The sequence below is a fragment of the Magnolia sinica genome, chromosome 1, assembly GCF_029962835.1.
Source record: "Magnolia sinica isolate HGM2019 chromosome 1, MsV1, whole genome shotgun sequence".
Taxonomy (NCBI): Eukaryota; Viridiplantae; Streptophyta; class Magnoliopsida; order Magnoliales; family Magnoliaceae; genus Magnolia; species Magnolia sinica.
This window is the reverse complement of record NC_080573.1, coordinates 38,038,950-38,054,125: the sequence shown is the minus strand read 5'-3', so window position 1 is coordinate 38,054,125 and position 15,176 is coordinate 38,038,950. Positions and strand designations below refer to the sequence as shown.

The window sequence follows — 15,176 nt, the reverse complement described above, 5'->3', positions numbered from 1 at the left end:
CACTTCATGAACAGTCAGGCCTCAACACTGCAATTATAAACAATATCACACCCGAGTAAGAGATGTGCAAGTGTGCCTTTTGCATATCATAAACTGTAGCCATATTTACAGAGATAAAGACGGTGAATGTGATTGGGACAATAACAGTTCCAGACCATTATCATCCTATTCTCATTTTTGTGGCACATTTTGCAGATGAGCATTAGCACATCCAACTATTAATATTTTTCTAGATGCACCAAACAGCTCCAATCCAGTGAATGTGCACCAGCTGATGCATACTTGATTTCATTCTCATTCTGGGATACATCTAAACATGCCTTAAAATACAATACATAAATGCAGGAGAGAGTAATGGGATATTAACATACAATACACAAATGCAAGTGAGTAATGGTGGATTTTACTACATTACAAGCACAGAGAAAAACATGTAACACTCAAACAATTCATAGTTTTTGTGTTAGTGTTAGTATTAAGCATCATACAGTTGAGTATTGTCAGTATTGCACTGGTAAACTAAAATACAAGCATGATGGATACGTGCTGCGTTCCAGGCACATAGAAGGTAGACTGGGGGTGACCTCCAAATTCAACATGGAGAGAGCATATGACCATAGGAATTGAAAGTCCGTAGAATACATGCTGCATAGAATGGGCTTTTAGGCTTGGCAGAGGTTGGATGGCTAAATGTGTAGTGTCCACTCATTTCTCAAAATCTGGCAGCAGTATTTGGGTGCAAAGTTGGAGTTTGCCATCAACTTACCCCAAGTTGCCATCCAAATACATCCAAATCATAGAGCTCATCGTGGATGACACATTTCAATAGTAAAATTGATTGAACAATTCTAACATCTAGTTGGAGGTTATCAATTGGACGGTTAACAAACAATGGTCAAGGGTCAATTTTTTTTTTTTTTTTTTTAAAGTATAAAATTAGACCGATTAGTGACTGATACATCATGATGTTTGGTGCAACCAAATGCACCCACAGCCAAATAGGTCACACTGAAACATTTGGCACCATAATTTAAAGCCAGTTTCTAACATTATGTAGCATTTGACTGATTCGACATGAAAAAAAAGGTTGCATCAGTATGTTAACTAGCAGTTTTCATCTTGTTTTCAGTTAATAGGAGCAAAATAACTTCAAAAACTTTAGAAATGATGAAACTGATTCTTTAATTCATGCAATTTTTAGTTTTTAGTAAATAAGATTCAGCTTTTTCTCATTGAGACCTGAGTTGAAATTTAGGATTTTTCAAACAACATTATACTAATGTTTACCATTCCTACTCAAGTGCTTGATCTTATCTCCTGTGGTTAGTGCTTCCCTGCATTAGCCTCCATGCCTGTGACAACCTGCTTCCCTCATCCATTTTGCAGCTTAAGGTGTGGAGAGCGTGCATGGGGTAGCAAACCTCTATTAATTAATAAATGAGATCACAAGAACAGTCCATGATAGCAGAAGTAATCATCAACATATCACCATAAAGAACACTGTGTTCCTCTTCCTTTTTGGGGGGTTTTTTTTTTTTTTTTTCAATTTGAAGAATATCACAGTAAGAACATTTTCCAACACATGTATACACAAAATGGATTCTTGGCACTGGTTATTTTGTAAGAAATCTAAAACCAACCTTGCTTCCCTTTTCAATAAGGCATGTAAAATCAAGCTTCTTACTTAATAGGCTAATTTTCTAACAATATAGGATATGATGCCATCTAAACTGTGACTTGGGTTTCATTGCTAAATTAGGAAACAAGCAACTAACTTATCTCAATAATCTACTTGATGGTTGGGACTGTCCTCAATAGCCATTCTTCATTGTTTTATCAATGTTTTGTAACTCTTAAATCATATCATGCATCACACATCTAGATTTTTCAGCTTGAAGTTTCTCAAGCTCCTCCCTTGATTTATGAGGATCATGAGATGAGAATTCATAATCTTCCCACTTTTTCTATATCATTATTTCTCAGCTGCAATCTAACTATGCCTTTCAAGTAGTTTATCTACCTTCAGGGTACAATCTTTCTATTCCATCTCCATCCATTTAATTTGTGTGAAATGGGAAGGATTAAATTTCTATCAAGAACACATCCACAATTTCGTAGATCAAGCAAGTTAAAATAGGGACAGAACAACCACCATAAGTACCTCATTTTCCAATTTTTTCCTCTCAACATTTGCATCACTAATTTTATGTTGCTCCTTGACAACAACACCGATCTCGATGTCACATTCTTTCATTTCTGAATGACTCAAACTGAGCTTAGATTGGCCATGATTATATCCCTTATGAAACTAACCTGCAATAGAAAATGCAATAAAGACATGTGCATTTTGTGTTGAGCAAAAAAGGGTTAGATGGTAAGTTTAAGAACCTTATAAGGTTATCTATTGCATTTACGAACGACTCAAATTGAGCTCAGATTGGGCCTGATCATATTCCAGAGGAGCACGCTCTTGAATGACTGTTTCCTTCTCCATAATGAGCCTCTCTTTCATTTTCATGTCCTACTCTCATGCAAAAACAAGCCACGAATGGAAAAGAGTTGCGATTAGGGATTTTATATATTATATATATATATATATAGTATAGTATAGACGTTTACCAGCGCTATGTTCTAGGCGCTGGTAAAAATACGTTGAAAGAGCGTCGGCAATCCCCTGTCTTGTTGTAGTGTGAGTTCCTGCAAAGGAAACTGCTGCAGTAGTCAATGAAAGAGAACTGATCACCTACAACCCGTTTTTATACGAATTTTGCTGGAAACAAGCTCAAACAAACTAATAGCCTGGACAAGAGAATCATGGTTCCCACCTTTACAAACTGAAGAGGTGAGTATAACATGCATATCATCCAGTTAAATATCAATAATATAATATTCCAGTTCAACAATGGGGAATTTTTGCCCCTTGTTCATGGACAATTGGAACCCAAAAGATCTAGTCAATGCTGAAATAGAATGAACAGCTCAATCAAGGGCGAAAGAAGATATTGGAACAGACAAACTAAACTAACAAGAACTATAGGGTCGGCTACATGAATCCCATTCCACCATTCAACTCAATCAACAGTCATCCATAGTCTCAAACAAACAGGGGAAGGGAAGGTTTCAATCAATGAAAAGAAGGCATCTTCATCCACATAGATGAAAGAAAACCCACAAAGGAAAAAAACCCAAAAACAGAAGCTTATGAATTACATCTCTCTTCCAAATCATTCCCATTTAAAAAATAAAAATAAAAAATTTAAAGATTATTTCTTTTTACCTTTACCTTGAAGAAACCAAATGATGGGAAGAAAGCCCAGAAACTCCTTTGGCTGGACTGAAGAGATTGCTTCTTGGAGAGATTGATATGAACGACTGCTTCATATATGTGAGAGAGAGAGAGAGAGAGAGAGAGAGAGAGAGAGAGAGAGAGAGAGAGAGAGAGAAGAGGGGGAGTATTTAATTGTTTTAATGAGGAATGCTCCCATACAACCTTTCATACTTACTTTAGCATGGTATGCCTTTTATGCCCCCTAGCATATGCATCTGAGCCATGCAAAATGTGGACCTACGGTGGAGATCACCAGGAGAAAAATCTAGGCCATTCATTCTTCAGGTAGGCCCTGTGTTTGAAATCAATGGAAGACCTACGATCTGTATCATTGTACTAGATTGGCCCACCCAATGAATCAGTCAGCCTGAGTTTTACCTCAGTTGATCTTTCGTGATGGTCCCCACCTTTTGATCAACGGATCGGATGTCCTGCACATCTGTCATTTTGAATAGAACTCGGCAACAGAGAATTTCGGAAGTAAACCATCAAATCTGATGAAATCAACATCAAATCAAATTAGAAAAAGAAAAAAATTCCTCAACCATAAAAATGCTATAAAAAATCATAAAATCAACAGATTTCCAGCAGAAAAGGGGGGAAAAGTGAAGATCGAAGGGATCTGACTGTCTCCGTCCTTCTCAAACATGCCAAATGCCTCCTTGAACTCAAAGATCTGATCATCCCCAAACTCACCTCTATCAGCGTCGATGTCGGCGTGGACGGCAAACCGACCAGAGAGAGAGAGAGAGAGAGAGAGAGAGAGAGAGAGGAAAATCGAGAACGAGAGCAAGAGAGGGTCAGTCGATTGAGGAGAAGACGTTGGAGAGATAAGGGTATTTTGTGGAGAAGACGAGAGATTGAGTGTTTTTTTTTTTAAGGGAGAAAGGGTTAGTCGGAGGTGAGATGATTTAGGGTTCTGGAACTTTTACAACATATTTGTGACCGCAGGTCATTTACGGGTGTCAGCCACTTGTAAAAAAGCACCGGTAATTCCAACATTTCTTGTAGTGAAAGTCAGGTTGATCTTGTCAACAGGTTGGTAACGCATGTGCATGGAATTTCTACCGTTGAGATGTCACCTCATTTGGCATGCATGGAGGAGATCTAATAGTGAGTGGGGCATGATCTGAAAATTGCAATGTTTGGGTGATCCTAGCCCTTTAATTGGTGGCATACAAATGTACATAAATGGCTCCAGTCAAGTGAGAGAAAGGTCCAATTATTAGATGGTAAAGATAGTCCTATCATAGCTAATATTGGCTAGGACCCATTACTCAAGCGGAGCCTAGCTAGTTCGATCGGATCATCAAAACATAGTTTGCAAACTAGGTTAATCCACCCGACACTTGGCCAAGTGATATTGTACAGTAGCCCATGCATTTATATGGGCCCTGTCATGGGTGGGAAAATACATTTATGCATTTAGCCCATTCATAATGGCTTGCGTATCACTGGATCTTAAGATGAATGCTGGTTGGATACCTGAAAACATCAACAAGGGTCACATGGATAGTTTTACTTCTTGCTTGCAGCTCTGACAGGCACAGACTTTATTGTTTACATGTTATGTGCAAAGTGGTACAAATGCATCTCGTTTGAAGGGAAATGTGGAGCCAAAGAAGTCACTCATGATACCAATTTGCTTAAAGAATCTAGTAGTGGGTGAATGAATTTGGGTGGGTTATTAAGCAAGATGTGTAGCAGTAAGCCTATGAACAGTGTTACATGGGTAGGTGAAGCAAGATACCAGGTGAAGAAACTTGTAGCAAATGTTGAAATAAAAGACAATGACAACCCATCTTTTAAAGATTTCTAGAAACTTCCAAGGCATGTTTCCTTCCCCCATACCTAGTGGGATTTGTCTTCTAATCCCAATGGGATTGTAAAGAAAGTGATAGAAATTGGACATGCGTAACAATATGAGTAGCTAACAAAAGAAGATGGTCAGGATGAAACAACTTGAGATCATGTCTTGACCAATATTTATCTTACGGTGTTGGTACCTTATCTGCCTCCATGAAAAAGAAGAAAACAAGTCGAGAAAAGAAAAAAAAAAAGTGTGATTTTGTACAGTGTTTCGGATGCTCAGCTGGTTGATCAATATATCAAATTCTCATTTATTTATTTATTTTGCATAGCTAAGCTGTGTTCGTAAGAAACACTAATGATGATGGTAAGTTCTCCAGCAATTGGCCTGATGTTCAAAACTCATTAGAGAGAAAATATGACTGCTTATAAACAGCGAATGCCTCCGGCTTCACATTCACTGATACCATAACACTATACATGAGTTCTACAAAACATCTACGAAAGATTACCACAGTGGATGATATGCAGATAATCTGAGTGCCTCTACTCATCAAAGAATGGGTACAAAAAAGGAAAGGCCCTCGTAAAAAGCATGAGATTCATGGAAAGCTTTTTTAACTTCTAGCAGTTAAGCTAATTACAAGTATCACCAGAGGGTTTGAGATAAAACATCACAGAAGCATAAGAGATACCCCGTTACATTAGCAGTCTGCGAGCAGGTTTTCCTCCATGTGAGAATGAAACATGGAAATAGCATCAAGTTTATAGAACAATGTGAAGACTAATCAAACATAGAAGTTCTCCATGTAAAAGTACAAGTGATCTTTATTAACCATCAACATGATTAACTACCAAAAACATTTCATGTGGTTGGTAAAGTGACTCAAATACAGAGCTATGCTATATTACAAGGCTGTCCTTGGGACATCTAATACTATTCAAAACTCATAACTGGAAATAGTCAAGTAAAACTACAAATGCACTTAAGACACTTTTGATGACTCTAAACAGTTGTTATTTGTAAAGCTTCTTTTTTACTGTTGCCATTCTTCAGGTGAACTGCAATTCACATGACATTTTCCCAATACATTCAATCTCCACTATCAAATGTGTTGCAGATATATCTATAACTTCAGTTCGAAAAATAAATAATCAATAACTAATGTCAGTAAAATTTATTTATTTAAAAAAAAAAGAAATTGCCTATTCCAAAGTACATATGTCACCCTTGGACCTTACGGACTTGGATGTGATGCGTAACGAGACATGACCCACAACAAACAAACGAAACTATGTGGTTCTATCAAAATGTTTGTTTCGACTAAGCAGTTCTGGATGAATTGACAATTCCGATTCGAATTGACTTAATTCGGTATATTCCACATTCATCAAATCAGTTGTGTTCCACTCTAGTCTAGACAAGAGTAACATGCTCTCCCTCCTCCAACAAACCTCAGTTCTGGTGCATGAAAATTTCATGGAATTAACTACTAAAGGTGAAAACAAGGGGAAATAAAAACAATGAAGATCCATGAGTGCAAGCATTCCATACCAGCAAGAGATTCAGAGCTCGAGAGAATGTCTCTTCTGCATCATTGGAGAACTGCTTATATATGGGCAGCACCCCATGATAAAGTGCCAGCCTCTGCTTAACCCTTTCTCTGCCAAGCACGAAACTCTAATTCTGCCAAGCACAGAAGGCCTCAATTGATAAAGTGCCAGCCTCTGCTCAACCCTTTCTCTGCCAAGCACAGAAGGCCTCAATCTATAACTTGCACATCAGCAAGCCAATAATTGAGGAAAAGTCCTTAATGCCAAATGTTGGCTATTTGCCATCCTGAAACTTTCTTGGAAAGCAAATAGGAAGGTGGTATATTTTCAAAGCAGTGATGTTTCTGATGGCAGTTTTACAGAAACCCATCAAAAAATATTATAATATGACAGTTAAAAATACTAAGGAACCTGTATAAATCAAACAGTTAAATCTCGTAATGATTAGTGCAGAGAACTTACTCATTCGTGAAGGCAAAGATGGTAGAGGAATGCCGATAGTGGCTTAACAGTGTAGCCATTGATCCCGTTCTCATGAAGACAAGAATGGATGTGCTAAGAGTGTTTGCCATTTTAGTTGCATGGAAGGCAAACATAAAGAGACAGGAATAAAAGAAATTTATTGTACATAGAGGAGAATTGCATGTATTTGACTGATATGTCCTACATTTCAATCTTCTTAAGCCTAGTATCGTAGATGTGTTACTAGACCAACTTTTCCATGATTAAAAAGAAAAGGGGCCTTCCCTAGTTGGTATAATAATCATGAAGTACCTTGAGAGCAGTAGCCGGACTTGGAGGGGAGATGTTTGACAAAGTTGATTCAGTCCTCAATGCCACAGTATGCATTACTTTGACAGCCTTCAATGGATACCTAAAGTAACAATTGCATATATGTAACATCTTCTATTGATCATGAATACTCAAGGAACAAGGAATATAGCAGTTCTTCAATATACTTGATAAAAATGTGACTATATGCACAATCAATATTGACTATATCATTATGCTGAGACCATGAAAAACTGAATTCTTCACCTGCCAATTCACAACTGCCCTAAATTGATCTGATTTCTCACTCCATGTTTCTGAACAGAAACAAAACTAATCCCACTTTATTCAGATTGTCATTTTTACTACCTATGTTCTTTTCATAAGATCTCCCCATGTGCAATATAAAACGGCATTCAGAATACTTTCGCCAAAGATGTACAATTTACAGATATCACAGGTAAAAAAAAAAAAAAAATCTCAAGATGATTCTTTTTTTTTTTTTTGTTCTTTCAGCTTGAGTAATGAGAATGCCACTGATTGTGATTTATAAAGCTTTCTTGGAAATAAGCAAGATATACCTTGTAACCAAATAACCAATTTTATTATAAAAGGAGAGGAAACCCAAAAATGAACACCGGCTACCCAAAATCCATTACATCAGTGGAACATCAAAGTTTACAACCTGATCCCTAGTTGCCCTCCCCTAGCAAGCAAGCATCAAAGTTTTCCTCACAGTGAATGTGAAAGAGAAACATTGAAGGCATCGGCATCTCTCTCAGTTCCTCTATCGATAACAAGGACCATTGGCTAATAATAGATAACTGAATGCTTAAGGGCCTGTTTGGATGCCTGTAAGTTCTCTAAGTTGTAAGTGACTTACTGGTGAAAGTCACTTACAGGTGATCCTGTTTGGATGTAAGCGATGGGTCACTTACAGGTAAATTGGTTTTTGTGTTTGAGTAGCCTGTAAGTTTATCCGTGAGACAAGGCACCAATTTGCCAAAAGAGAAAATTTTAATCATAAAAAATAAAAAATAAAAAATTCTCTGAGTGTTTGAGGTCTGAACAGTACTTTCTGAAATGTTATGACTGGTCTTATAGCAAGAAATCTATACAAAAAGTACTTCACATAACAAGAAATCTATAAAAGTACTTACTTCCCGGGGGCAGTTTCACCAGAGAGCATGATGGCATCAACACCTTCTCGTACTGCAATTGCAATGTCAGAGACCTCTGCTCTTGTTGGAGTTGGATGGTAAATCATGCTCTCCAACATGTTTGTTGCCACAATCACCGGTTTTCCCATGCTACAGAACTTTCTAATGATCTCCTACTATTTTATCAGTGCATCGAAGCTTCAGTTACTTTTTATAGCCACAACATTTTAAAAAAAGAAAAAAAGAAAGAAAAAGAAAACAAGAAAAACACGCCGTTGAATGATCCCAGCCGTCAGATTGTTAGACTTTTCCCTCCGAATCCTCACACCATAACCCCTATTTATCCAACTCTTTGTTCGTCACTCTTGAAAGAGTCTTCCAACGAGCTTGAGAGAGAGATTAAGGGGCGGAGGGGGGGAATCGTGGGTGGGGAGATGAAGCTTTTGCGGCCGTATGGCCTGACACTGTTGAGTTTTCGATCCACCGCATCTTCGGTCTAATCTCCTAAAATGATCTCGCAAAACGGATGGACGGGGTGGATTTCTCCCAAACATCACAGTGGGGCCACGTAGCATCCCAGTGCAGGAACTTCCTGGGGTCGGAACGGGGTTTAGCTGGGAAAGGATTGGCCACCGTCCGGTGGCTGATGGTCGGTACTCTGTGGGCCCCACCGTGATGTATGTGTTTCATCTATTCCGTTCATCCATATTGACATATCATTTTAGGCCTTGATCCCAAAAATGAGAGGGATAGAATTCTCCAGTGGACCATACCACAGGAAAACAATATTAGTGATTGGATATCCACCATTAAAATCCTCCTAAGGCCCACTGTTCTGTTTATTTGACATATAATCTATTGATTAGGTCACATAGATTGGATCTCAAATAAACACCACGGTGGGCCCTAAGAAGGTTTCAACGGTGGGTGTCAGTATCCCATGCACCGTTTTCTATGGTGGGTCCACTTGAACTTTGGATCCGCCTCATTCTTTGGCTCAAGCCTTAAAATGATTTCCCCAATTGGATGGATGATGTGGATATAAACAACACATACATCATGAAGGGGGCAGAGACGTCACATCAATAGCAAGACTCGCTCTCGTTGCGTTCGGTAGCTGATCCCGTCCGGGTCGGAATGTTTTTCTGCATATCCACATGCCGTCCATATATATATATATATATATATATATATTTTTTTTTTTTTCATATTTTAAGATGTGATTCTAAATCATAAAAAGATCCAAATCTTAAGTGGGGCATACCAATCAAACGGTGATGAATAACCATTAAAAGCTTTTTGCAGGGTACAAAAATTTTGGATCAATTTAATCTTTGTACGTAATTTCCCTCCATCCAGATCTTCTTGACGTTATCAAGATGTTGGATTGCAAATAAATACTACTTAAACCTTACAAGGGGCCCTTTGTAATTTTTAACGGTGAGCATTATATTATCACTGTTTCCGGAGGTGTGGTGCACCTAAGATTTAAATCTACACAATTTTTGATACCCAGCCCAAAAATGGTTGGAGAAACCGACGAACAGCATAGATATACAACACATCACCAAGGTGGGCCTCACAGTCAAGGCTGCACTGTGTCGGGTGAGGTCGAGGCCGCACCTAATCCACTCTCTCTAAGTGGGTGTTATGTAACCGTGTAGGCCCACCTTGATATATTTTTTGTAAATTCATGTTGTCCATATGTTTCATTGTCTTGTTTTAGGAAGTGATCCCAAAAATTGTGAAGCTCTAGATCACAAGTGGGCCATTCTAATAGAAATAATGACAAATAACTGAGCCAAATTGATGTATTTTATGTACATCATCCGTGTTCCTAAAATCCGTTTATATATGGACAAACTAATTATACCCATTCAAAAAGTGTTTTGGATGGATCTACTTTCGTTTCATGTTATATTGGACCGAATTTTGTTCTCTATACTAATTAGCACATTCCAAACATATATGACCATTTAAATCAACTTTGGTAATGGCTTGATCATAGAATTTGATCAATCCCATCATTATAAGTTATTCTTGTAATTACACTTCTATTATATTTGACTATAATATCAGTTTTTCAACATCTCAGCTTATTTTATTTATTTATTTATTTATTTTAAATCTCAGTTCTTTTCAAAATCTCAAGTTTTCTCAAACATTGTTTTTTTTTTTTTTTTTTTCAAACTTTATAACTTTGTTTTTTAAAACTTTTCAAATTTTGTTTTTTTTCAAAATCTTTATTTTTTTAATATCAAAATTTTAAAAAATCTCAAAATTTGTGAAACATTGTCATTTTTTTTTTTTCCAAACTTTTGAGCCTTTTTTTTTTTTTTTTTTCAAAATCACAATTTTTTTAAACTTATCAAGTTTATTTTTCAAAATGTTAAATTTTTATCAAAATCTTAGTGTTTTTTAAATCTCATTTTTCAATCATTATAAAAAATTTTAACTAATTTTTCTTTTTCAAAATGTCAATTTTTCTGTCAAAATATCCATTTTTTAATCTTTTTTTCTTCAAATTTTTTAACAAAATATCATTTTTGTTATCAAAATTTTCAAATTTTTTTCACAATACAAATTCTTTTTTTTCTTTTTTTTTTTTTTTGGTTTTTCAAAATCTCAATTATTTCCTAAAATCTTTTTTCTTTTTTTTTTCAAGCTTAACAATTTTATTCAAACTTCACATAAATTTCAAGATGCAATTTTTTCTTTTTGGTGTGGAAAATCATGATTTTGATGTAGTGACATTTTGGTGTGGAATCTAATATGTAATCCAAGGGAATGATTAATACCATTAAATGTTGGCAGAGTAGAGCGTTCGTTAAAGGTCACTTTGGAATAGGGGTCAGCTCAGGTGGGCCTCACCATGGTGTTAATGTTGAATCCACGCCAACCATTAGGTGTGTCACCCCACCTTACAGTTAATGCCTAGAAATCAATGACATTAGTGATTCAGGTTGACCACGCCATTGGAAATAATGATAGTGAAAAGTTCACCCTTCAAACTTTTTCCCATTGTGTGGCCCACTTGGATTATGGATGAACTGGAATTTTCGGCCTTAGGCTACATTTTAGTGTGATATTTAATGTTTGAAGTGGATATCGTATAGTCATCACAGTGAACCCTCCAAAAATCAAGGGTGGACATCTCTTCCAACTATTTCCCTTGAAGTGGCACACCTGAATCACAGGTTAGCTTAAGCTTTGGGCTATACGCCCCACGTGGTATTGCACATCTAATGGTCATAGTGGATCTCAATTTCACATCACAGTGGGCCCTGATTAAAAATAAATGAGAGCTTTTGTTAAAATTTCTTTTTGTTAATTGGAGGGTCTCAACTCCATTGGGCTGGACCAAGTTTAATGTTCAGTCAGTAGATAACATATAAACGTTTATGTGCATATGAACTCCAAAACATCTAATAGGTTGACCTATCATGAGTATCATCACTTTTTAGAAAACTTTCTAAAGAAATTGTGAGTATACACATCAGTGGGTTGTACACAATTTGGATGACTTTAAGGATTGGACTTCACATCTTAAGTATTTCCAATCACGTAGCCCACCCAAGTGTTGATTCAGCCTGAGTTTTAAGGTCCGGTCCAAACAAAAGGTGACACAAATGATGGACGGGGTGGATCTATTCCATATGAAATCTTGCCTTTCAAGTCAACAAAAATAATGCCACTTATCTATAGGAAAGCCATGCAAAAACATTATACGAGATATTTCGAATGGGAGACATGAACGTAGAACACACTGGGCACACACCTGTAAAGACTTTGACCATATATGTCATGACCCTAAATGTGAAACCATGATTAAGGCTAACCCCAACCACTACCAGAAAAGGGAGCTTTAGCCTCAATTCAAAACTATGGATAAAAAGGTTAAAAACTGAGGCTAAAACCTTTAGCCTCAGTTTTCCAAACTGAGGTTGAAATCTCCGTAGCTAAATGCTTTAGCCTCAGTTTTAGCAACTGAGGCTAAAATGACTTTTATAACCCCGGTTCTTCAAGTGAAGCTAAAAGAACCTTTTTAGCTTCAGTTTTCTTGAAATGAGGCTAAATCAAAATTTTAACCTCCATTGTTTTTAACTGAGACTAAATCCAAATTTTAGCCTCAATTGCCTCCAATTGAAGCTAAATCTATTTTTAACCTCGGTTCTCAACAACCGAGGCTAAAGCCTCTAGCCATGGGAATTTCAGCTTTGGTTTTCAACAACTGAGGTTAAATCCAAGCTTTAGTTACAAATTGAGGCTAAAAATGTTTATTTTTTTAATATTTATTTAAACTACTAATCCATTCATTCAATCCACTTATGAAACAATCAATCATGAAAGTCACAATACCAAAAAAACAGTTAATAACAGTCTATTTAAAGTTTAACTCAATCAAACTGTTACACAACATTGGGTTCAACAAATAATCCAAAGTCATGGTCGCGCCCGTCATCACTGGTGCCGTCGTGCTTGGCAGACCCTAAGATAACACTGCCCGTCCATCTTCTGATGCTTTCAGGGCAGCGTCATCATTGCCTCCACTAGCATTCTCTATTCGGATTGTGCGTAGCAAGCCCTGCAACCTAAACAAGTAGCTCTGCCCTGCTGATTGTGTGTGCACATAGCGTGAGGTCGTCAAAACACTAGCAAAGGGATGCCCAGTGTCAACGTGAAGGTTGGAGAGGGCGGTGAGGTCGAGGTTAGGGAAGATGGAGTAGCGGCAACGGGGGCACTTCACATTCAGCCGGAGCCACTCGTCAATGCATTCCACATGGAAATTGTGGGCACAAGGGAGCCCTCGAACCTGCACATGCTCAATCAAGACCCATCTCAATTTTCTAAAATAAACAAATCTCAAAGTTGTCAGGATTCATGATAAAAACATCAGCCCAAGCTTAATGCGGGCTGCCAACCTGACAGGCCGACACAACCATCCTTCTTTATTCTGGCAGACTTTTAGCCTCAGTTTCTCACCAATTGACACAAAAGGACAGACTTTTAGCCTCAGTTGCTCACCAACCGAGGAAAATGGGCAGACTTTTGGCCTCAGTTTCTCACTAAATGAGGCAAAAGGGCAGACTTTTGGTCTCAGTTTTTCACCAACCGAGGCAAAAGAGTAGACTATAGCCTCAGTTTCTCAACAACTAAGACAAAAAATGAACTTTTAGCCTCGGTTCCTTAATAAATGAGGCTGAAAAGCATATTTAGCTACATTTTTTTGAACTGAGGCTAAAAAATTGAGGCTAAAGGCCTACTTTCTTGTAGTGAACCTCGGGTTTAGACTCATGACTAGGGTTAAAGGAAAAATAAACATTCACTCTACAAAATTCACATCCAAACTACGCACACCGAGTAAGAACTACTAAAATTTATTTAAAATATTTCAAATTATTCAATCATCAATCCAAAATATATATCCCGAAGTGAAATAACAAAATATCAAAATTCAAAAGTCTAAAGTATTATAAACTCAAAGTCCATGCTACATGAAAAGCTCCAAAATTCAACCATAAAAATGCACTAATTTCAACGTCCTGATACTATCGAAGTTGGCACATTTTTATGGTTGAGTTTATGCAACAAATGTAGATCGTCAAGATTACCTTTTAGGGATTAAAATTATGACATCCTAATTCCCTTCCCGCTCTCATTTCCCTTTCTTCCTTCAGCTCTGATTTCTCCCTCTACCTCCCTCCGGCTCTGATCTCTCTCTCTCTTTCTCTCTCTCTCTCTCTCTCTCTCTCTCTCTCTGAAATTGTTGGCGATCGGCAATGGCAATGGCTGTGGTAGCAAGGATCCCTCGCTAAAATAGGGAAAAAAATGACAGATTTTGCAATGGATTTGGACCTTCACAAAAAGGCTTTGTTTAATGATTTGGTTTGTCCATAAATTTTACCATGGATCATGTCTGTTGCTAAAGTGGGAAATGGTCTGTCTGTAAATGTTAAGTAGCGCGCTTAGGGTTTTAGTGAAAATTTACAATGGACTAAATTGTCGCAATATATAAATTAATGACGGATATGAATGCACGGGCTAGCTGGAACTAGATGGTGGAAGTGTCACTTCCGTTGACATTTTCTTCGTGTTAAATACTCTAGTTGACATAACGTCATGAGACTTAAAATAAACATGCAAGCAGGTGAGATCTGTGAGAATTGTTCTCAATGACAAAGATTCAAACATGATTTTTTTTTAAAAGTTGTTGACATGAAAAATTGAATCCATTAGATGTTAACTATAACTAGTTGAAAGATACTATTCAATAATGAGTTGGAAGGGAAAAGGAAAAACTTATATTACAAATCATTTGTTCTAACCTACTAGGATCAGGTGTTAGAGTCATTAACTTACCATAGTTGTTTAGTAATTAATTTTCAATATATTGATTTCATATCTAATATTTAGAATACTACATCAGTTCTCCTTACATGCAGTTGTCACTCTTTGTATAGACTACCAACTAACCTATGAAGTTTTCATTAGTTCTGAAACTATCGAAGATTTTAGTAGCATTTGTATAGACTAGCAACTCACATATTAGTTTG

General features: G+C 37.1%; 1 protein-coding gene and 1 long non-coding RNA gene across 2 annotated transcripts; both read right to left on the bottom strand.

Annotated features, from left to right (window-relative positions):
- Positions 1-1,523: 1,523 nt before the first annotated feature.
- Positions 1,524-3,405, bottom strand: LOC131246201 (uncharacterized). The gene is made up of 2 exons (XR_009171246.1): positions 2,620-3,405; positions 1,524-2,313 (listed from the first exon to the last, which is right to left on the bottom strand). It is a non-coding gene; the product is annotated as an uncharacterized LOC131246201 (long non-coding RNA).
- A 3,148-nt stretch (positions 3,406-6,553) lies between these two features.
- On the bottom strand, positions 6,554-7,282 carry LOC131240641 (pyruvate kinase isozyme G, chloroplastic-like). Its single transcript, XM_058239045.1, has 3 exons — positions 7,154-7,282; positions 6,693-6,801; positions 6,554-6,599 (listed from the first exon to the last, which is right to left on the bottom strand). The coding sequence occupies exons 1-3, from the start codon at positions 7,261-7,263 to the stop codon at positions 6,594-6,596; spliced, it is 225 nt and encodes a 74-aa protein (XP_058095028.1). The 5' UTR covers positions 7,264-7,282; the 3' UTR covers positions 6,554-6,593.
- Between the last annotated feature and the right edge of the window lie 7,894 nt (positions 7,283-15,176).